Source organism: Marmota monax, unplaced genomic scaffold (assembly GCF_021218885.2).
Source record: "Marmota monax isolate L192 unplaced genomic scaffold, Marmota_monax_Labrador192_F-V1.1 WCK01_AAM20220418_F8-fsc00087, whole genome shotgun sequence".
In the NCBI taxonomy this organism is placed as follows: Eukaryota; Metazoa; Chordata; class Mammalia; order Rodentia; family Sciuridae; genus Marmota; species Marmota monax.
In genome coordinates this window covers 2,708,135-2,731,609 of record NW_026693476.1, presented here as the reverse complement: position 1 = coordinate 2,731,609, position 23,475 = coordinate 2,708,135, and the positions used below count along the sequence as shown (strand labels likewise).

General features: G+C 44.1%; 1 protein-coding gene across 1 annotated transcript in view; it reads left to right on the top strand.

Moving 5' to 3' along the window:
- Nucleotides 1-23,475, top strand: part of Ptgfrn (prostaglandin F2 receptor inhibitor) — a 73,047-nt gene that overhangs the window by 16,344 nt on the left and 33,228 nt on the right. Inside the window, exons 2-4 of the mRNA XM_046458297.2 lie at nucleotides 14,417-14,785; nucleotides 17,404-17,817; nucleotides 22,145-22,525. Of these exons, the coding sequence (XP_046314253.1) occupies nucleotides 14,417-14,785; nucleotides 17,404-17,817; nucleotides 22,145-22,525 (1,164 nt within the window). The remainder of the gene's footprint in view (nucleotides 1-14,416; nucleotides 14,786-17,403; nucleotides 17,818-22,144; nucleotides 22,526-23,475) is intronic.

Sequence of the window (23,475 nt, the reverse complement as noted above, 5' to 3'; positions counted from 1 at the left end):
TCTTCCTGAGATGTTTGCAGCCAAGCACCTGTGCTCTTTGAGTCCTGTTGGTCCATAAGAATAGCATCTAGAAACAGAAGCAGAAAGGGCAGGGACAAACTGGTGCCCTCTGGCATCTCGTATCTTTCATTGCCTTCAACACAAGGACCGTGAAAGCGTAATGGCTGCTGCTTTCAAATCTCACGTGTTCTGTTCTATCCAACTCTAACCTGGGAATTGCAAAGAGAAGGCGTCTCTGGGAAGTATAGTTTAGGCTTAACCAAGTTGACACGGTACAAAACCTCAGCGTTTCATCATGTAGAATTCAAGATTTAGCATGACTCTGGCCTCCCAGGATCTCTCAAAGGCCACAGAACTGGAGGTGATGTCACAGTGTCCATGGTCAAGAGTTCAGTTAATGATCCAGTCTTTAAGGAGTGACTTGCAGTTTGGTTCCCCAGTTGCTGGTGGCATTGCATCAGTTTGTCTCCCTTGCCATCCGTGTCTATAGAGCAGGAGGTGGTGCTTATCATGGGAGCAGAAGCGAAGGAAAGTTGCATTGACTACAAGAGCCCGTCAGTTCTGATGGAGACTACGGTTACCGTGTCACCTCCCTTCTCTCTCATTAGACCCAGGGAACATGCGTATGAAGGCTAAAACAAGATTTCTGGATAGAAATGACTACGGATAACGTAGCCAGAAACTGTCATGTAAATGTTAAGGGAGAGCAAGGGTTCACTCTCCGGGCTACCATTCTTCACCCCTGCAGCCTGTGAGTCACTCTGCCCTTTCCTTATGTTTCTGTAGCCAGGCCCAGGCCAGTGAGACGCTGATGTGTCCTCGGTGGTAATCTTGGCTCTAGGACAATAGAGTAGACTGAGAGATTTAATGGCCATCCCTGGGTCTTGCCATCACTGTAGGTTTTTCACCTTTTGGATTCTGACTCTGATTTTTCCGCCTTGCCTTTACTCCTTCGGATTCCTTGGGTGCACTGAAACCACCCTTCGTCCTTATTGAGATCCCTCTGATCTTGAACACGCCTTCTTTTCCAGTCCCCCGGGCCATTCTTACTTTACTTGGCTTTTATTTGCAGGTAGACTCTGGTGGTCACCATTTGGCAGTGAGTTCGTGAACATCCCGGGACCCTCTGCCACGTTGCTTTGCCAGTCCTCGTATTTGAGTAGTCCACAGTGACCACAGTCTGTAAACCCGAGCTGTATCATCTTGCTGGGGACAATCTGAAAGCCTGCCCACCTGAATTTCCAACAAAGTCATGACATCTTTGCTGCAGCCCAGCCCTCCTTCTTGTTTACTTTGTCATGGTTTCCTATCATACTCCCTTTGGTCCTGATTCTAAATCTTTTTTCATGATCTTTAGCCTCTGAACCTTTTTCTATTATTTTACTGAGACAGTAGTGACCAATTAAAGGCTCCTCAAACTTTTTGCCTGAAAACTTTGCTGTATTTTTTACCCATCCATTTCTCCTTCTGTCTTTGGCTCTTTTTTCTACCTATGTACACCCTCTCCATCTGACCCCCTACCACCTTGGCTTTCCCTTCTGTGTGCTGATTACTATCCAGTGAAAATCTCTAGTGTGGACTTCCCTTGAGCTCCACATCTCTATGTCCAACTGTTTACTTGATGTTTTAGTCAGCCTTTTCATAGCTGTGACTAAAAGGACCCAACCAGAAAAATTGTAGGGGAGGAAAAGTTTATAAGAGGGCTCATGGTTTTAGAGGTCTTAGTCCACAGAAGGCTGGCTCCATTCCTCGGGGCTCAAGGTGAGGCAGAACATCATGAAGAAGTGTGCGGCAGAGGGAACCATCTCACACGATTAACAGCAAGCAGAAAGAGAGATTCCACTCTCCAGATACAAAATATATGCCCTTAGCCACACCCGCAATGAACTACTTCCTCTAGCCATACCTGCCCCCGACCCTACCCCCTGTCTCCAGCTACCACTCAGTTATTACCATCAGGGATTAATCCACTGGTTAGATTAAATCTATACCCCTCAATAATTTCTCCTCCAGACCTTCTAGCTCTGTCTTACACAAGAGCTTTTGGGGGACACCTCACATCCAACCACAACACTTGGTGTCTAACAGGGATCTCAAATTTGAAGTGATTAAAAGAGAACTGTGGCTTTGCCAAATGGATTTGATTCCCTCCAGTTATTTTGTCTCTGGGTAAATGGCATCGCCACATACCTAGATGCTCAGGCCAGAAGCATGGATCATTCATTATTCATTCCTACATTCCTCCCTTTCTTGGCCATAGTCTCTTTGTTTATATGCAAGATATATCCTGAGTCTGACTACTCCTGAGCATCCCCACCAATGGAGCCTGAAGCCAGGTGTCCATCATCTTTTGCTTGATCTGCCATACCTTCTCCTATACTGAACCTTGCTTCCAAATTGGCCCCTCCCAATCCACCTTTCTTATAGCAACCAGGCTGAAGTTTTTACAAATAAAGCAGGCTCTCTTATTTCCTCCTTTACAGAAATCCAGGGCCCCAGTCCTTTTATTATTAATTATCATTCATTCACCTTGATCCTTTTTCTGTCCTTGGAGACCTCCAAGCTTGATCCATTATAGGCCTTTTTTATTTGCTCTTCTGTCTGGATCAGGTTTGCTCCAGGATTTCTATCAGGGTCTCCTCCTCATTCAGCTTTGGACTCAATCCTGGCTTTCAGAGAGGCCCTTCCTGACCACACTTCTCCCCCGTACTGTTGAATTTTAACTTGATAGACGTATGCATGGTTTGGGGTCTCACCCTCTCCTCACTAGAATGGAAGCTTCTGGCAGTTGGGGCCCCTGGCTCTGTGTCCCTTGTGCCTAGAAGGTTCTCAGAAAGACTGACCACTTGTGCCTCCCACTTGTGCCCAACCATCTCCTCTCACCTGTTTCCATCTCTTTTTCATGATGGGGCCCTCACTTGCCTGCATCTTTTGATGGTTCCCTCTCTCCTGGCTCTTACTCTCCACATCCTGTACCACATCACTGAATGTGCTCTTTGGTGGAGTTCCCGGTAATTAGTTAGCCAGTCAATTCAGTTGTCTTCTTGGTACCCATCTTCCTTGACATTTCTGCTTGTTTGCTGTTACTGTTCATCTTTTTTCAAACAGAAACATACAAGGGAGCTTTGCTCTAGAGATTGTGCATAGTGCAGATAAGAATGGGGAAGAGCACGGCCTTCATGGAGCCTGCAGCCTTCCAAATAAATGGCATGTCTGCAAGGGAGACAGGGGCGTCACTGCTTGCTTCCTCTTGGAATTCCTGCATCCCTTGGTTGCCAGGACATAAGCCTTTTCTGGTTTTCTTCCTAACTGGATGCTATCCCTTTTTTCTTTGCTGTCTCTCTTGTGCTTGTATCTTAAATTGAGAAGTTCACTCTGGTTTGGGCCCTTTCTCTCTTGGTGACCCTCCAGTGATTCCCACATCTTCACCTTTACAAGGATCTCCTCTCTGCCCATCTCCTTCTGTGCATGTGATTCCATCTTCATGTTAAGGCTCAAATATCTTTTAGGGGCTTCCATTTCCACTTGTCTAAATCTCACTGATTCTTTTTCTCGGCTGTGTTGCTACTGTGCTGTAGGAAATGGTTTTCACCAGCTTTGAGCTTCCCTTTGACTTCTCTCTCACCTCGCAGGTATAACGGCTGACCCTTCCTCCAGCAGGGCTCTCTTTCTGTTCCCACCACTGCTCTTGATTTGACCCTTCAAACCCCTCTCCCTGTCGTCTGGGGGAGACAAGGGCTCCTGAGTGACCTCCGGGCCTCCACGTCTTCTCTGCAGATACCATTTTAATCACCCTGCTCTTCACCACCCTCCACGTGTGTTCCCACATGTCTTTGCCCAGGTCTTTGCTTCTGATACTCCCTTTATCTCATCACCTTCCTCCTCCGTGTCCCCTGTTCAACCTCCTCCTCTCCCAGCCGTTCTTCAAAATCTAAGTCAGATAATGACGCTGCATGAAGCTCTTCACTAATCCTTTTGCCCTCTCTTCCTTTTGAACCCATGGCCCTGGTTAGCACCTCTGTTTGGTACTTATATCCTTTCCTCTATTATGTGTCCATGTGCGCCTGTGGCTCTTGTCACAGCATGTATGCCTTTCAAGAAGGTCCAGAGGCGGCCGTACTTTTCTTCTCACCCATGGCTAGCACAGGGGCTTCCTGCTCAGTAGCTGTTTATTGAATGAGGAATATTGTCTTGCATTTGTCCAGTGTCTCCCAGTGAGGTCTGAGCTGGACTTGGTTTTAATGATTTTTAAGGTTTGCTCTCATAGTTCCTGATGTACTTTTGGGTGGTGTTTTGGAGCACTGCCACGTGTGACTCTGTCACCTATACTTGGCTAGCCCTGCCTTGTTTAATGGGTGCATCTCTGCACTGTCAATGCTTAGGGACTGTCCAGATGAAAGTTAGCATGGTCCCTTCCTGCCACAGTTCTCCGAGGCAGACTAGAAAAGACAAAGGTTTTTCATTTGTTGAGTCGGGTGCTCCAGGAAAGGCATCAGAAGGGTGTTTAAGTTTGACCTTCTCTGTCTTCATTTCTCACTCACATTTGGAAATCCACAGGCCTCCAGTCTCTCACTTAAAGGCCTTATGAGGACCCAGGAAGGGGATTTAAGCATCCGTTTACAAGGCAGACTGCAATTCCATAAGCTCTTTAGTTCCTGCGTTTCAGCAATACCTGTCCCACTGTATTCAGTAACTGCTGATACTTATCTTCCAAATGGTTCAGATTGGAAAGTCAGATTGTTTGCTTCCAGGCAGCTCAGTGAGATGATAAAATTTGAGCAATAATAGAAACAATTGCAGGAATCCTTTGCAGATATGCCGTACTCTGCAGGCCTTGATTTAGAATAATGTTGATGATAACCTGAGAAATGAAATTATTTCCCATGGATCTCAGGAGGAGGTGGAAAGAGGGAAATAAATAAAGTTTAGCTTTACTGGCTTGTCTTTCTTAATGATTCCTCATGGTTGCCAATAGCACTTACTGAAACAAACATGGAGTAGTTGTTTACCTTGAAAAAACTTGCCCGACTTTTCCTGCCTGTCCTCATCTATTCCACATGACAGAAGGGAGTCGAAGGCATTGAATTACTTTCTTGAGTATTCCGAAGGTAGGGGAGTGATAATCTGAAAGCAATGAGCTCGGGGTTGTTCATTATCTACTGCTAAGCAGCCTGAGCAGAGAGCCTCTAAAAGCCCCTCCTCCAGGATTTTGAATTTTGTGAGTACGAACATATAGTATCTGATGTTAGAGTTGGTCTCACTTCAAGTAATGAAGGTAGAACAGCAGAGAAAAACTTTTGAAGAAACTGGACATTAATTCCATTTCTCTATTTCTCTCATCTATTTCATATTGAGAATATATGTTATTTCTTCTCTCAGTGACTCATTTCTTTCTTCCACTGCTGCCCACCTGGTTCACATTGCCATTGGAGGAAATGAAATGTTTCTTCTCTCTACTCTGCAAAGACAAAATCAGCAGAAGCAGCAAGCACAGGCAGCCCAGCCCATGGCTGCTTGGCAGTGCGGCATGCGGGCCAGATAAGCCTGGCTTTGAGTCTTCCTGTCATAGCTTTTAGGAACCCAGCAGGTTTTTCCAGCTTCTTTTGAGTCTCAGTTTCCTCCTGTCTATGATAGAGAGATAATCTCTACCTTATCATTGTGTTCTTTAAGATAATTTGTGAGCCAGATGTGGTGGCACATGCTTTTAGAATCCTAGTGACTTGGGAGGCCGAGGCAAGAGGAGCCAAAGTTCAAAACCAGCCTCAGAAACTTAGTGAGGCTCTAAGCAACTTAGAAAGACCCTGTTTCTAAATAAATAAAACAATAAAACCAAAACCAGAAATGGACTGGGGAATGTGGTGGGTGGCTAAGCACCCTTGAGTTCCATCTGAGGTACCGAAAAATAAATAAATAAATAACCTATGAACAGTGTCTGACTCAGAGCATGGTATATAAGAGACACACAGAACAATATTCCTCTTCTTACTTTATCTTGTGTTCTTGTTGGGAGAAACTTGACGATTTGATAATAAACTGAATACAAAATCAATACCTGAGAAATGCATATGTGATTTTAGCTAAAAGTATGGGTTCTTTGATGAATCAAGTATTTATTATTCCATTTCCTTCCTTAATTAGTTTGGTTTTTGCCCTTTATTCCATTTCCATGGCTACCATGATATATACTTGTGACTGATGAGTGTCTGCTTCTGGTCTTTTTTACCTCTTTTAGCATAAGGAAAGATCTTTGACATTTAAGCTCCAGTTAATCCCACCCCTCCCTTCACTTTTTATATTGTTGATATCAGACATTTTAATTATATATATATATATATATATATATATATATATATATATATATATATATATATATGTTTTAAATTCCAAAGACTACTGTTATATTACATGGTCAGTTTTCAGTGCATTTGCCCACATAGTTATCCTTTCTGGTGCTCTTTGGACTTATAATTTTTTTCATATTCCAAAAATATCATCAGGGATCATTTTCTGAAAAACTTCATGTAGTATTTCTTCTTGGTGTTAATCATTTCCCCTTGTTGAGAATTGGTTGAGAAAGCACATATATTTTGCCTTCCTTTAAAACAATTTTTTTTCTGTCAGTTATTTTCTTTTATCACTTTAAGGATGTCATTTCATGGCTTTATGAGCATTGTTGCTGTTGAAAATTAGCTATCGGTTATATTTTTCTCCCTTTCAATAGTTTTTACTGTGGATGTACTTAGGTGAAGTTTTCTTTGCATTTTTCCTGCTTGTGGTTTTTTAACACATTTTGCTTCTATAGCATGATGTCTTTTGTTGGCTTGAGAAAAAGCCTAGCTATTATCTCTTTAAAAATTAATTCTGATTCTACTTCATTCTTTCGCTTCTCCTGAGACTATTACACATCTGTTCGACCTTTTTGCTGTGTTTCATGTATTTCATAGACTTGTCTGTATTTTTTAAACTTTTTTTTTTTTTTTTGCACCTTGGACTTCAGTTTGGATTACTTATATTGACTTTTATGTTGCATCTAATCTTCTATCAGACCCATTCACAGAGCTCCTAACTTCAGATATTGTAGTAGTTGTTGTTCTAGAATTTCAATATGGCTGTCTTAATAGGTTCCAATTTAGGATGTGAAATCTTGTGTTTTATTTCTTTAGTAAGTTCATCATAGTTATTTTAATATCTGTGTCTGATAGCAGCAATAACTGGATCTCTGCAGATCTGTTTTTGTTGTCTCTTTTCTGTTTTTAGTCATCTGGTTCTATCACCTTGAACACTGCCAAAAATGTAGAGGCTCTCTGAGATGTTTGTTATCTTCTTCCAAAAAAGGTAGACTATTTCCTGGCAGGATAACAATGTAGGAAAAACTCACATAGAAACTCACGTTAATCTAATGAGGAATGGAGATTCTTTTAGATTGGATTCCAGTCTTCACGTGAGCCAGTTGTGTTTTCAGCTTTGCCCCATGACCATAACCCTTCCAGTCTTGGTGTTTGTTATAGTCCACCTTCCTTTGAGGTCTCAGAATCCCAATATTGTTTCCCTGATCTGTGGGATTCTGTTGAACTGTTTAGCCTCTTTGTATTTATTTTCTGCTTAGCTTCTCAGCCCCTTGTGTATCTTTCATGTTATCAATTGCCATGAGGGGAAAAGTGATGTGGTACGAGTTGGGCTTCTTTCTCTGCTGCCCCCCTCCCCCAGGAACTTGGCTCCTCAATCTCTGAGTTTCTTAGTGTCCCCTAAAGTTCAGAAGCTGTGTTATTTTGGCCCCCATAAGTTGCTGGAGACTCTGAGTTACTAAATTCTACTTGATCTGACCTACACCACTAAGAAATTGGCAAGTTTCTCAAGAGAATAAGCAGTGGACATTGTTGGGGTCATCTCACTGTGTTTTAGTGATCTTTACCACTTGATTACTCACCAGTGCATCCAAGTAATCTTTTCCTATCTTTTATCTGTCTTTTGTGGTTTTTATCAAAGGGGGAGTTGTCTCAATACAAGGTACTTTATCATAGCATGAAGGGGAAATCTGGCCAGGGACAGCTCAGTTACTGGTCCTTTGGAATTTGTACCCACTCATTCCCTTCCCCACGATATTTGCGATCTTCTAATGAAACAGCCCTACATACAGTGAGAATCTTAAAATAAGGTAAAAGGTTCAGAGTTCAAGGGCAGCCAGAAAACCAGAGGAAGGTGTAAAGAAGGAGATGATTACTAGAAATGTAAACTACATATGGTTTTCATAGTTGAACATCATGTTTAATATTGATTTTCCTTGACGCCAAAATACAAAAAGATACATGATTTTTTTTTTTTTAAATTGGGGAAAGGGAAACTTGCATGTTGGGATAGAGTAAAGAGATGGAGTTAGCAGTGAGAATTGTTTGATATTTTTTGTTTTTGTTTTATTGCTTTTAAAGGAAGATTAAGAGACAATGGGTAGGGTAGGGGGTTCTGAGGCTTACCTAAGAGGGTATGTTAGCTAGCTTTTTGTCACTATGACCAAAATACCTGACAAGAACAACCTAGAGGAGGAAAAGTTTATTTTGTTTTATGGTTTCAGAGGTTCAGTCCATAGTTGAACTGGCTCTAAGGCAGAAACATTATGGCTGTGGCTGAAAGGTGTGGCACAAGAAGGCAGATAGAAAGGACAGAGAGAAGAGGGAGGGAGGGTCCAGGGAGCAGATAAAGCCCTTCTGGAGCATGACCCCAGTGACCTACTTCTTCCAACTAGGTCCAACCTCCTAGTAGTGCATTCAGTTATCAGTGGGTTAGCTCATTTAATGGATCCGTGTATTTGATAAATTAATTTACTGATGAGGTCAGAGCCTTCATGATCCAGTCATTGCTGGAAAGCTGCACCTCTGCTGAATTGGGGACCATGCTTTTAGCACATGAGGTTTGGGGGGGACATTCCAGGTCCAAACCATTCAGAGGGTCTAGTCTAATCAGCACATTACAATGTGATGCTGGTCCCCTTAGTAATTGGGGGAGTAGTACTGATTGAGCATAGAAGTCTTCATACCAGTTTTATTGAAGTGCCCTTATTGAGTCTCAGGTGTTACTGTATTCTATCACATAACTGCCACCACGGCATGACTGTTTAGTCACAAGTATTCTGTGCATCCTAATCTTGCACCAAAGACAATTTAGTAATAAATGATGCTTAAGTAATACCAGCACATTAAAAACTTCACCATGGTTGCACCCTACTTTTTTTTTTTTTTTTTTTTTGCGAAAAAAGAAATTGGCATAAAATCTCAACAGCTATGTGGTGAAATATGGTGAAGGTTCTCTGGGGCTGTAGTAACTGTCCTGCATGGTAGGAGATACCTGTGTAATTCTTATTTTCTGGGGGAAAGAATGTAAAATGGTGCCCTAGCAGGTATACTTTTCCTGCTACTAAATTTTAATGGATTTTTATCAGGTGAATCTTTGTGATACAGCCCAATGGTATCCTCAGTAGTATTTTTAAAGCTGGAGAAGAGTTGGTTTTCTTATGAGTTGGTTTTCTTATATTGACCCCTGCAAACAAATGAAGCCATAATTTTAAATTGTTAATTGTTTAAGAAATTTTAATGGGAAGCTACACTAATAGAGTTCAAATACAGATAGGCTTGGGACTCTTAATTTGAAACACACTGGTAGAATTTGGGAAACCAGAGGAAATTTTTCTTTTCTTTTTTTGCTCAAGTTATCAGCTGTTACAAAAGGTTTTGATGAAATTTTGCAATGTGTGGGTCTGTCGATATTCTTTTTGATTTGAGAAGAGCCATATGCTTTACTTTTTACAAATTTGTATTTATTTTTATGTGTCATTAGCTGTTATTTAACAATATTAATGGAAATCTGTACTAAATACCAGATTGCTGGTGGCAAATTGAAATTCTGTTACCAAAATTTTAAAATCTTGATTTTCACGGATGAGGGGACCTCCCAGTTCTGCATGGAAGACATGGTTTATGTCTTTTCAGATTAGAATTTGATCTTTCAAGCATCTGTTCATATCTGCTTTATTTTCCCCAGCGGCACTGTAACATTGCTGTTGTCACAGGTACTTCTGCAGGATGAGTTGGAACGAGGAGGAGGGAGCACCTCAGTGATTCTGAGTGTGTCTGTGTTAGGGGAGGGGTCACCCAGGAGGTGGTGCTGGAGCTGCCTCTCACCAGATCATTGCTGGAAAGCCCTTCCAGGTGGAAGGGGCATTGGGGCAGAGGCCTAGGAGCAACAGGGAAGGTGGCATTTTCAGAAAGTGAAAGTGGTTTGTTTTTTTGTTGAAGGATAAGTATTAGGGGAATGAAGAGTCATAGAAGAAGCCAGAGTGGTACCGTGGGCCAGTTTGTGAAGGATCTTGTATGTCTTCTGTTCATTCCTTTATTTAGCAAAGATTTATTGAACAGCTACTGTGTATCAGGTTCTGTTCTAAACACTAGCATTCAGCAATGAGTGAACAAAACAGAGAGCGCTGCTCATGTGGAATTGCCTTCTGACAGGAAGAGACGGCAGCACTTGATAGTAAAATTATCTAAGTGCACAGAGAGGTATATTAGTGAGAACTGATGAGAAATTTTGGCAAGAGCAAGAATGGAGGAGAGGCTGCTATTTTAGGGGGTCAAGAAAGACCTCATTAAGAAGGTGATATTGGAATAAAGATCTGATGCTGGTAAAGAAGCCAGTGGGGTGAGTGTCTGAGAATGTTCCATGCTGAAGAAATGAACAAAGTCCCTAAGATCTGGCTTGTTTAGGAGAAAGCATGACGGGGTGTTGGAAAGGGAGAGGAACAGGATGCATGGTCTAAGAAACTATGAGGGCCGGGTCTTAATGGCCTCTGTAAGCATTTTGGCTTTTATCTGGGTAAGATTGGGAATAATTGGAGTGTTTTGACCAGAGTAAGATATAACACAACTTGAGTTTTTAAAAAGACCCCTTTGTAATGAGTAGAAAGCCAGGAGATGAGTCAGGGCTCTTGCAATAGTGCAGGTGAGAAGAACAGTGGCTTGGACCTGGGGGGTGCAGTGCGGTGGCTGGGGGAGAGTTTTTGACCTAAGGGTGACATTCAGCCACTGAAAACTTCTGATCACAGAGTGATGTGGACTGTGTGTGGCAACCATATGGAAGAAGGATTGGAGAGTTGAGCAAGGAGCTGGATTAGTTTCCAAGGCTGTAAGAATTAGGAATAGAGATAGAAACCTCACAAGTGATGTAGGCTCATGCCTGAAGGCCCTGTGAGCCAACTTCTTCATAAAAAAAAAAAATAGGAATAGAAAAGATTTACGCATTGGAATTTCCTTTGTAAACTTTGCCAAGGAAGTAAGGTGAATGGTTATGGTCAAGTTTACTGTAGAGGAGGCCCTTCTTGCAGATCCCCATGGACCCCTACCACATGCAGGGTGCTGTTCAAGTGCTGCCAAATGCATTTGCTTTTGCTCACTTAATCCTCACCACAGTGCACAGGGTGCTGACGGCAGTCTCCAGGGCACAAAGATCTCTGCCATGGAGCTTCCCTCTGAGAGGTCTCTTTGAGAGATTCACAATTGTCTGGTCATCTCTAAAACTAAATATGAGAAAGTGATCACCTCTTTCCTTTGTGAGCCATGATCATGGTGTCTTCAGAGACTTGGTCACTGCCACGTAGAAATATGTATTATTTCAACGTTATTCTTTGAGTTCCCACTAACAGAAATTAACTTAAGAAACATTAAGTGGAGGTGAGTGGGATTGCTAGAAACTGAAACATCCAGAGGAAGAAAGAGGTGTGTGTGTGTGTGTGTGTGTGTGCATGCACATGCATGTGCTCACGTGCACACATGTCTGAGCACCTGGGAAATGGTCTAGAAGTTGTGGCTGGGTGCAGTGGCCCCAAGGCTGCCTTCAGATCACTGGGTGTGTTCTCTCCACCTCTGCGGTTCAGCTGTTGGCCTGGGTCTCTTTTTATGTTGATGGCTTCCTCATGTGGTCAGGAGGGCTGCCCGTGTGCAGCTTCAGGGTAAACCATCTTTATATGGTACCTTGATTCTACTGGGAACAAATGACTTTCTGAGAAGCTTCAGGAGAATTCTGAGTTACCTTGTCTTACCTCCAGCGCCCATCTCTGGGGCAGAGGTGCACGGCCAGCCCCATCTGAGGGGCAGGTAAGTAACACTAAACAGCTGCCACACGTCTGCTGCACCTTTGCCAGAAGTAAGAGGCATAAGGTTGAGGGCATCGTCTGGTAGGCACTGAGTTGCCTTAGGAAGAGGGTAGCCTGTCCCAGCGCTACTCAGTAGTATCTGAGGTTGGTGCAGTTATTCTCCTTGGGAAGATATATGACCCATAGTTCCTCTGAGTTGCCAGCCCCAGTCATGTTATTTTTTGAAGGTGAGTTGTATGATCTAGGGTCCAGCAGCTTTTCTTCAAACAGGGCTTCAGTCTGGACCTTCCCAGCTAGTCTAAGGGGGATGGGGAGGCAGCCAAGCCTCAGAACACACACTGTCCTCCTTCACTAGTTCTCTTAGGTGGATACTTTCTTTTTCCCTTCTTAAATGAGCTGATAGTGAGTGGAAAAACAAGAGCTAGCTTTAAAAAAAAAAAAAAGTGTTCCATTTTCTTTAACCTTGACCCAAATTCAGATATTATTTTTTTCATCATAATCTGGTACACGTATACCTTTGTTTACTTAACAAAATACTGTATGATAAAACAGTATTTATCCCTTGCTAAATGCAATGCACTCTTAATAGTTTTTGTTCATTTAAAATTCCATTATAAAAAGCACACACCTCTGGTGGCAGAGGGTGTGTGCTTTCTAATGGGTGGCAACTTATAGGTTGAATAATATGAATTAAACTGGTGAAAATTAGGCAGTAATGGTGTATTAGTTTAGGCGAGCTTCTGCAGCAAAGAACCACACATCAGGTGGTTTCAACAACAGAAATTCTTTCTCTCACAATTCTGGCAGCTGGAAGTCCAAGATCAAGGTATTGGCAGAGTTGGTTCTTTCTAAGAGCTGTGAGAGAAAATCTGTTCCATACCTCTCTCCTAACTTCTCCTGGCTTGCTGGTATTTTTTTGGTGTCCTTGGCTTGTAGACATATTATCCTATCTCTGCATTATCATGGGATATTCTCCCTGTGTCTGTGTCCAGATTTCTCTATCTCTCTCTCTTTTTTTTTAATCCAGGAGTGCTTAACCACTGAGCCACAACCCCATCTCTTTTTTTTTTTTTTTTTTTTTTTTTGAGACAGGATCTTGCTAAGGTGCTGAGGCTGGCCTTGAACTTATGATCCTGCTGCCTCAGCCTCCCAAATTGCTGGGATTACAGGCATGCACCACCATGCCCAGCTTCAGATTTCTCCCTTTATAAGGATACCTGTCATACTAGGTTAGGGTCCCACCCTACCTCAGGACAACCTCATCACAACTTAAATAATTACATCTGCAGTGACCCTATTCCCAAATAAGGCCACATTCTAAAGTATGGGATGCTGAGACTTCACTGTGAATTTGGGGTGGGAGACACAGTTCAACCCATCGCCTGTTACACCTGTTCGTAGAACATTAAGAAGGAGCCATGCGTAGCCATTTGGTCTGAATTGAAACGCAGGGAGTAAACACACTAAGTTAAAATCATGCTTAGGACTATTGCAGGGAAGCCTCCTGAGCAGATTCACGGGTGCCAGTCCCAAAGGGTCCTGCCACAGGTCTGTGGATCACATGCTCCCGGGAAGGGAATGCCAGTGAACCCAGGGCTTTGTGCACCGAGCTTGTCCCCTGCGGCAAGTTCCTGCATACCTGCCAACGCCAGCAGCCAGCCCGACTCCCTCCCTCCCTTTGTGCTTCCCCATCCTCATTCTGAATTTAGATCAGGGTAAAGAATAGAGAAAAGGAAATGAGCCAGAAAATAGAAAATTAATACTTGGTAGAATCGTCATATTTTAAAATTAATTTATAGGCAATGTCAGATAACAGGAGTTAAATCATTTTATCAGCAGGTTGCTCTAGGATTTTAAAATTGGCATCCATCATTGTAAATCAGGTCTCAAGAGCCCCAGGGAATGGTCTCCAGGGATGAGGGTTGACATAGGGTGGGCAGAAATGTAAATACTTGATTAGCTGTGTCCTTTTCTTTCACAGAGAACCTAAAATATTTTTACATCATGAGTGATAACAGTACGTTAAATAGTAACGGGAGGGACGCAGCTATTCAGGTTTATGGTTAGGCTTGTTTTAATATTTAATCTTCCTCCCTGTGAGTCCTGGGAAACTGGTTATGGGAGAGGCACTCAGTTCAGGGTATCCTTGGCTCATAGTTCTAGGGATGGCTTAGCATCCTTCTCCCCCTTTTTCCCCCACGGTTAGGATGCCATCTCTCTGCCTGAGGCCTGAGGGACCTTCCACAATTAACGACCTTCCCGTCCTCTCCTGTTTTGCAGCTCTTTGTCGCGGGCGTGTGGTGAGAGTCCCAGCAGGGACCCTGGTCCGGGTGGTGGGCACTGAGCTGGTCATCCCCTGCAACGTCAGTGACTACGACGGCCCTAGCGAGCAGAACTTTGACTGGAGCTTCTCATCGTCGGGGAGCAGCTTCGTGGAGCTCGCAAGCACCTGGGAGGTGGGCTTCCCCGCCCAGCTGTACCGGGAGCGGCTGCAGAGGGGCGAGATCCAGTTAAGGCGAACCGCCAACGACGCCGTGGAGCTCCACATAAAGAATGTCCAGCCCTCCGACCAAGGCCACTACAAATGTTCCACCCCCAGCACAGATGCCACTGTCCAGGGCAACTATGAGGACACAGTGCAGGTTAAAGGTACAGTCCTCATGTGGGGTCACTGTACTGGGGGCCAGACCTTCCTCTGCCATTTGGCTGTGTCCAGAGACAATGCCCATGTCCAGGGGACTGCTAGTGTCTTACCTGGTTAAAAGCAGAGGAGGGACCAGGTGACCTCTAAGTGCCCTTTCTCTTCTCTTCTACATGGTTCTGAAGCATCTCAGGGGCCAGGGAGTTGGAGGCAGCATGGTGTGGTGGGAGAGCCAGCTCTGGAGCTAGGTCGCCTGTGCTCAGTCCAGTTCTGACTCTGTCACTTGTTAGCTGTGTGGCGGTGGGCATGTGACATGCCTTCACTTCCTCCTCGCTGTGACAGTATGTACCTCAAAGGGTGTGAGACAGGTAAGTTAACATGTGCTAGGCCTTAGAGCAGTGCCAATAGCAAGTTGCATTCAGGGGTTAGTGACAAGAAGGTGTTGGTCACGATGACAATGATAAGTTGTACAGAAATAGCCCTTATTTCAAAGTTCATCTTTCTTTGTGACCTGTATGGTTTAAATACCTATTTGTAACAGAAGTTGTATGTTTGTATATACCCCCAAAATGATCTGGTCACTGCTGTTCATTGACCTGGCTGTGTAAAGAATCATATCTTGTATTATCTGTCTTGGGTTTTATTTTATTTTTTCCATCTTTCAAGACCTTTTAGATTTACTCACACATTCAGTTCTCTAACTCCACTGAAAAAGATAGGGCAGGATATTTCTCTAATTGAACAGGAGGAAATGGAAGAGCAAAGGTTAATTACTTGCCTAAAATCACACAGCTAATTAGTAAATGAGCAAGAACAAGCCATTTTAATTGGAGGCTAACAAAATAGAAACATTATTATTGTTATTATTATTAATTATGCATTTCATTTGTACCCTGCCTCGTTCCCAAAAGGATAGAAATGTATGTAATTATCAGGACAGTGAAAAATGTACACGAGGATATAAAAAGAGAGGGTTGTTCCAGGCGTTTGTATCCACTATGATTGGTAGAACCTTCCATCTCGGGCACTATCCCCGCACTAGAAACTCATGAAGGAATGAAACAGCTACCCATGTCTGTTAAGTAGGTTTAAAGCATTAACACATCTAATCTACCTCTTCCATTTCTTCTACTTCATTCCTACAGGAATAAATCCCTACTTTATTCCCACAGGAATAAAGTAGAGGAGTAAATCCTGAGTGTGTTTTGCAGAAGTCCCATGTCATTCTTGCATTGGAGTTACAATGCAGTGTGACATATCTCTTCTCCTCTAGGTCACATGCAGCCTTGACTTCCCTTGTGATTCTCATCTTGAGGACCAGGAGGGCAGCAGGAGACTACCACCCCAGTCACCATCCCTAGTATCTTTTTTTTTTCCTTTCTTTCTTCTCTAGTCTTTAGCAGACAGGAGAAGCAAAGGAAGGCTTTTCTTGGCCTGAGAAAGCAGATGGATGACCGTGAGAGAGACTGACTGGCTGTCTAGATGGAGCCTCTGGCAGGTGCTGCTTGTATTCCAGGGTTTCTCTGACCTTCAACTTCATGGGTCATGAAACTATTCATCTATACCCAGAGAGAAACCGACATTGAGAACCAAATCGTGTTAGCCAGACTCACAGATTGATATATAATGCTAGAAAGTCATGGCATCTATTTTGTAGAAGGGCTGGATCTTTAGAATTTGCCCTTCTAAAGTCATAGCAGGTTTTTTCTGTTATCTAGAGTACTCCCTTCTCAGGGACACTGAATTAGTTTCTGAGAGTGGAACTGAGAGAAAAACCAAAGAGATGAGCTCCTGGACTAGACTGATAGATTTTCCATGCCCCTTGTTAGAGGTCCCCTCTGTGGTTACTAGAGTACCAATGTTGGTTGCTTTTCCCTTCTCTTCCTAAATCGCACTCACTAATAATTCCTTGACCCCTGCCCGCCCTTTCTAGACCCTGTAGAAGTGCTGTTTCTTCCAGTGAGCCCTGGGAGAGCAATAGCTGGACCCTCAGCTTTCTTTGGCCTGGTCTGTCATCTCAGGCAGTTCCCAGGTGGTGAGCCACAGATGGCTCATGCCATCCTGTCCCCCAGCAGATCTTGGCGGCTTTAACTCTGAGAATGCCTCATCTGCTGGCTGCGGACTCCCTGTTCTAGCCCAGAGTCCTCACCAGAGAAGTATTTTGACAGTGATAACCAGTTGTTTTATCCTGATGTCAACCACTGTCCTGGGAACGTGCCCACTTTAACTTGTGGAACTCTCGGGTCAACCGCATGAGGAAGGTCTATTTTAAAGAAACTGTCACAAAAGAATAAAGTAACTTGCCTCAGGGTGACAGAAGCACATCCCTGAAAACTCAGCTACCAAAGGCAGTTTTCCTTCCCCACCCCAGTTCTAGCCGGGGGTTTAGTAGTCTCTTCTTCCTTTTTATTTATTTATTTTTTTCTTTTCCTTTTTTAAGTCACTTGAGATAGATGAGTCAAAATGGGAAAGTTGCCCATCTGGGCATTAGAACCGGGAAAGGAAGAAAGGATTTGACTTTGGTAATGGCTGCAGGCATGGTTCAAGGCCAGAGTCCTGGAAGGTGGCTGGCCTTTGCCACAAGGGGGCCCACGTCCACTGACCCAGATGTGTTCTCTCTCTGCAGTGCTGGCAGACGCCCTGCACGTGGGCCCCAGTGCGCGGCCACCGCCCAGCCTGAGCCTGCGTGAGGGGGAGCCTTTCGAGCTGCGCTGCGTGGCCTCCACCGCCTCGCCCCTGCACACGCACCTGGCGCTGCTGTGGGAGCTGCACCGCGGGCCCTCGCGCCGGAACATCCTCGCCCTCACCCACGAGGGCAGGTTCCACCCGGGCCCAGGCTATGAGCAGCGCTACCACAGCGGGGACGTGCGCTTTGACACCGTGGGCAGCGACTCCTACCGCCTCTTGGTGTCCAGGGCGCTGTCTGCCGACCAGGGCTCCTACAGGTGTGTGGTCAGCGAGTGGATCGCAGATCAGGGTAACTGGCAAGAAATTCAGGAAAAGGCGGTGGAAGTTGCCACCTTGGTGATCCAGCCAACAGGTGAGCTTCCAGAAATGGTGTGCATTGACTGTGTGTTGTGACCCGTGGTGGGATACAGAACTGAGCCAGGGAGCCCATGAGTTTTGAGAAGAACCATGGGCCTCTCGTGTGAGGCCTTCCTTTGGGGGTGAAGGGAACAGGGTGGTGCTGATGGTTTGGGCAGAGGTGCATTGGTTTTGAGCTCTATGCTATCGTTTTTTGTGTGGCAGCTGCACTTATCTGATCTTATACCCATGGGAAGCTGCAGCACATTATTCAAGGTACTTCACTCAAAGATGAGAACATCAATTCCTCTCAGAGGGAAGCCCTGCCTGGTGTGCAAGGGGGATTTGGGGTGGATCTGCCCACACCTGCTCCCTTGGCTTTATCTAATTTGTGTTTTCTGAGTCAATCTGCCTGTCACCACAGATATTGGGATGGGTCAGGATCACCCCCGAACCTCTTACCTAACTTTCATTCTCTAGGCCTGCCTTTGGGGTCCCCTCAGCTGTGCCAACCCATCAGGTGAGGTATTCTGGAGGGCTGGGCCCCTTGCTTCCTCTACCATCCATATCCCAGGAGTATCTAGCCCTGGGTCTGTTCAAGAAGTCCTTTTTCCTATCATTTGTGAATCTACCCCCCCCTTTTTAACCCCCTATTCCAAATACAGAATAATTAAGAAAATAGAAAAAGCATGTTAGAAAATACACAAAAATTAGAAGAAAACAATATATATATTTTTTAAAAAGCCAGTGTTGACTTATTGTTTAATAAGCATTGACAGAAAACCTGTGTGGCTCAGTTCTGTGCTGGGCCCTGGGGGCCTGGGGGCCCAGGGGCCCAGGGGCCCAGGGGCAGGACACTTATTCCCAGGCCCCATGGAGCTTGCAGTTTCAGCAGAGATGGACTGCAGAAAGACCATTGCAGGGTAGTGTCATTGCTGGGCCTGAGTGGGTGGACTTTGTGTTCTCGGAGTGTGACTGACAGATCTCAGAGTGCTTTGCTGCTGCTACTGCTGCTGGTGCCTCCTGTTTTTTAAACTGGGAAGACCTTGGCTAGGCTCATTTCCTGAGCAGAAATGTGAGTGTGTGGCTGCTCTGTTGCTTGGATGGGAAGGAAAGAAGGAAACAATGTGCACCGTGTTTGTCTCTGTTAGACTTATTGTCCTGGGGACATTCCTCTGCATTTATGCCACCACCTCAGAACTGGATTCAGTAGAAGTAGGTGTGAAAAACAAGACTGAGCTTCTGGAGTGACTGTGGCCATCAAGGAGAAGAGCTACCCATCACCGTTACAGAAATCACTCTCCAGATGGATTCAAGTCACTTTTTTTTTCCCTCTCAGTGCTGAGGCTGGAACCCAGGACCCTGCACGTGCTAGTCAAGTGTTCTACCATTGAGCTGCATCTCCAGCCCTCGGGTCAGCTTCCTTAGCAGAATTGATCTGTCGAGAAGCTACCCTACAAAATCTCCAGCTATTCAGCCTGCATCAAACAGCTATTTTAATGAGGCAGGAGGGTTAAAAGAGTTTCAGCTTTGCAGCAAGTTAACCATTTATGCAGGAATTTCAATTGTAAAGTTTTTTGTTTTTTTTTTTTTCCTTTTCAAATACCACAAAACCCATAGTATCTTGTAATAAGACTGGAACACTGAGCCTACTAGGCAGGTAATAATGTCTAGCTCTCACCTGAGACTAAGGGTTCATAATCTTTTTTATGCCATGGGCTTCCTTGAGAGTCCTTTGAAGTTCCTTTGTCAGAATTAAGATGTCTTAATTCTTAAAACATAATACACCAGATGACAGAGTAAAGCACTTATGTTGAAATAGTTATCAAAATACTTGAAGACAAATTTAAAATAATATTATGCTTCTTTATTAACACGTTAATAATAAGATATAATGGTAGACCTAGCAAACTATCATAATTTCTAGGTAGCAATGAATGTAAGTGATGTTTTACAATATCTGCAACAACTATAAACCTATAATGTAATATGAAAATAACTGTGATTTCTGTTGGAGCGAAGTCCCAGGGGCAGGTAGAACTACCCTACTCATTTTCACATTGTGAAAAGGTACTCTATTTTAGGGAACATTGGTAAAATGGATTTTTTTTCCCATACACATTCACAGATTCCATAAATTCTCTTTGTAGACCCCAGGTTAAGAATCACTTGAGTTATAGTCATTTCCATCTTGTCTAAGTTATGGTTATTCTCTTGTCTTGTACTATCCATAGCTGCCTGCTTAAATATTCTGATCACATTGTTGTTATAAATGGCACAGAGCCACTTAGACAATGAAGCTGTGTTCCGGATGAGGTAGTTACCCGCCCCCATTCCCCACAGTTATAGTACCGGGTAGACTGGGTGATGCAAATCTTGGTGTCTAGTTTATGGATGCAGTTGTATTACAAGGGAGAATTCCTCAGCACAGGCTTTGCCTAGGTCCCCTCTTGCACTACAAATCCTTTAGAACTGCTTCTTTATTTCCCTCCAGCCTGCTCCAGCCTGTTTTCCAGTGGTAAACTCCTGAATCCAGAATGTGTGAGGCCTATGGTTAGTGATATGACAAGATGTTTAGCTACTTGCACAAATAAAATTACAAAGTGAACTATACAGTTGAAAAGACATTTCTGCCAACATTTCCAGGACCCAAGGATCTATTTTCTCAATATACACATACCTCAGCTCCATGTTGAGTACTCCTTCACTGACCTGACACCCTCCTGAGTCAGTCTTCCCTGGGGGAGCTGTTGGCCCAATAGCAGCTCCCCCAGCCAACTTCAGGGTTTCTGTCCACGAGCATTGTACTGTAAGTGGGGTGGTTCAAACTGCAGAACCTGGCTCAGCGTGGCAGTTTCTGTGAGTCCTCTCAAAAGATGCCTTCAAGTCACTTTTGGCTTCTTTTTAAAGAGACAAGGGAAGAGGAAGAATTTGAAGGATGAAACTGGACTTCTAAATTTCTTTTTCTGATGCTATACCCACCTTCTTTTCTGTCATCTCTCACAGTAAATGTTGAACTTGGCTTGAAAGACTTGTTTGAAATTTTGTGAAACTCTGGAAATATTCATGTGCATGTAATGTACACCAAAGGGCTTGGGCTTTTCGCTTGGGTCTTTTCTGAACTGGGCACCAGACTCTGTCCCTGAACTTCCTGGGGACAGTGGTTGACGCACTGGCTCTTGCTAGCAGGCCAGGGCTGTGCCCCCATTCCCATCCCCTGGGTGATGTCAACTATTTACCATCTAAGTAATTGTTCCCAGAGCATTATCACAAGTCCAGTGTTTTCCTACTCTGATTACAGATGTTTGACTCCTTTTCAAAAATCCCCTGAATAGAGTAAAACGTTTCCATATAAAAGCTTTGACAGGGGAATGCTGAAACTCGATCCCCTGGAATCTGTGGCACCAAATACTTCAGTGCTTCATCTAAATATAGTCTTATTTTAATTACCCACACTAATGAGAGAGGGCAGTAGCGTGGATAATCCAAAAATCATTGTGTTCTGGCTATAGAGTATGTCTTATGTTTGACTTTTAGGTGGGAATTCTAATGAAATAAATATTTCTCTGAATTGATTCAAAAGGAACACTTTACTTTCTTGTCTGCTTTGGGTATTTTTTCTTTCTTTTTCTTTTTTTTCCATTGTAGAGATGGAACTCAGAGCCTCATGCATGTTTGCCAAGGGCTCTGCCACCGAGCCATACCCCCAGCTAAGGCTTTTTTCCTTTTTTCTAGAAAAATGGTTTCACCTTCACTTCCTACCTTCTCTTTCTCGGTCTCAAACTGACTGTGCACACATATCAGAACTAAGCTGTCCTTCTTAAAAGCACTCAAGTTTTATTATGCAAATGGAAGAAAGTTTAATTTTGGTGTTGTGACTTTCAGCAGACTTCTTATCAAACAAACAATAGCTTAACAGTTAAGACCAGAGTTCCTAGAAGCAGGCAGTCTAAATCTGAATTCTAGCTGTGACCTATATTAACGATGTGACTTGGGGCAGGTTACTTCTCTGTGCTTCTGGTTCCTTATCAGTTAAATGAGGATAATAATAGTATCTTCTAATAGAATTATTTTGAGTATTATCCTCAGAACATTGGGATATAGTGTGTATCAGTATTTGCAATTGTTTTTTTTTAAATAAAGAGAAATGCAGCATGTTTCATGAATTTATCCATTAAATACCTCTTAAGTATGTAGAACTGTACAAAGCCTACTAATTTTCATGCCATAAATGAGAACTTAAAAGAAGATGATCTGAAGGGAAGCAGGGTAGGAGAGATGAAAGGTGGAGGAGGCAGACCTAATCCAGATAACTTAGATTTATTTGTTGTTTAATTTACAAGTTCTGCGAGCGGCCGTGGCCAGGAACGTGTCCGTGCCTGAAGGAAAGGACCTGGACCTGTCCTGCAACATCACGACAGACCGGGTGGATGAGGTACGGGCCGAGGTGACGTGGTTCTTCAGCAGAACACCTGATGGCTCCTCTCCTGCCCGCCACGTGTTGGCACGACTGGACCGTGATTCCCTGCTGCACGGCTCGCCTCACGTGGCCTTGAGTCACGTGGACGCACGCTCCTACCATTTACTGGTCCGAGATGTTAGCAAAGAAAACTCCGGCTACTATTTCTGCCACGTGGCGCTCTGGGTACCTGGACACAACAGGAGCTGGCACAAGGTAGCAGAGACCATGTCTGCACCTGCCGGCGTGAGTGTGACCTGGCTAGGTGAGTGTTGGGAGGATGGCTTTTAGCCTCTCCGGCTTAATCCCTCCTTGGAGCTGTCTGGAGGAGTCTGGGTGCTGGGTGTGCTGCATTATTTAGACCTTCTTTTTATTGGGAGATGTGTACTTTAGAGAGATCTAAAGCTGGAGGTGAAAGCAAAACTGGCTGAAATAGAATCTGGCAGGCAAGGGGAATGTTTAGATAACGTGGCCTCAGTTGTCTCAGTGCCTTCAATTGAGAGGGCATAGTTTCCTTTTGTTGTTGAGATTTGCAGGGTGGGAGCTGTGCTGGATGGATGGCTTTGAAATGGACCTTTGTTGGAGGGCGAGCACTGCCGTTTTCCCTTCCTGTCCGACACTCCTAGGTACTCCTTGGCAGGCGCTGCTGCTTTCCAAAGCCCTGTGCAGAATTCCTTCAGCTAATAGGAGGCTTTTTTTTTCCCCCACTTAAATGCCCTGGAATCCCAAAATGATTTTATCTGCTGCTGCCAGTTACACATAGGGGGCTTCCTGCTTCCCCAGGCTCTTCTTGGGGGCTCTCTCAGCCTGGGTACATTTTCCTTGGTGGAGAAGCAGAGTTGGTCACCTCGCCCCCCATTTTTAGTAGTGTGTCATATGTGCAAAGATCATCGTCGTTTCCTCAACTTGTCATATGTGTGACCCCTGGCCTGACCTCGTGTTTTCTTTTTCTACCATGCTCATCTTCCCCATCCCTTGTTTTCCTACGTGTTTTCTCACTGAGCGAAATGTGTGTGGGCTCTTCCTAATTTTCGTTAATGGCTTGTAATTGCAAGTCAACTCAGGAGGGATGGGGTCCAATGGGGTGTGGAAAGCCTTCCTCCCACCTGCATTATTACCAGGATGGGAAGGGCCTACCTGTCAAGCTCTTTCTGTTTAGAGCTTTGCCTCGCTACTATCCCGTGAGTGCATTGGGCTCTGAGGAAGGCATTAGGC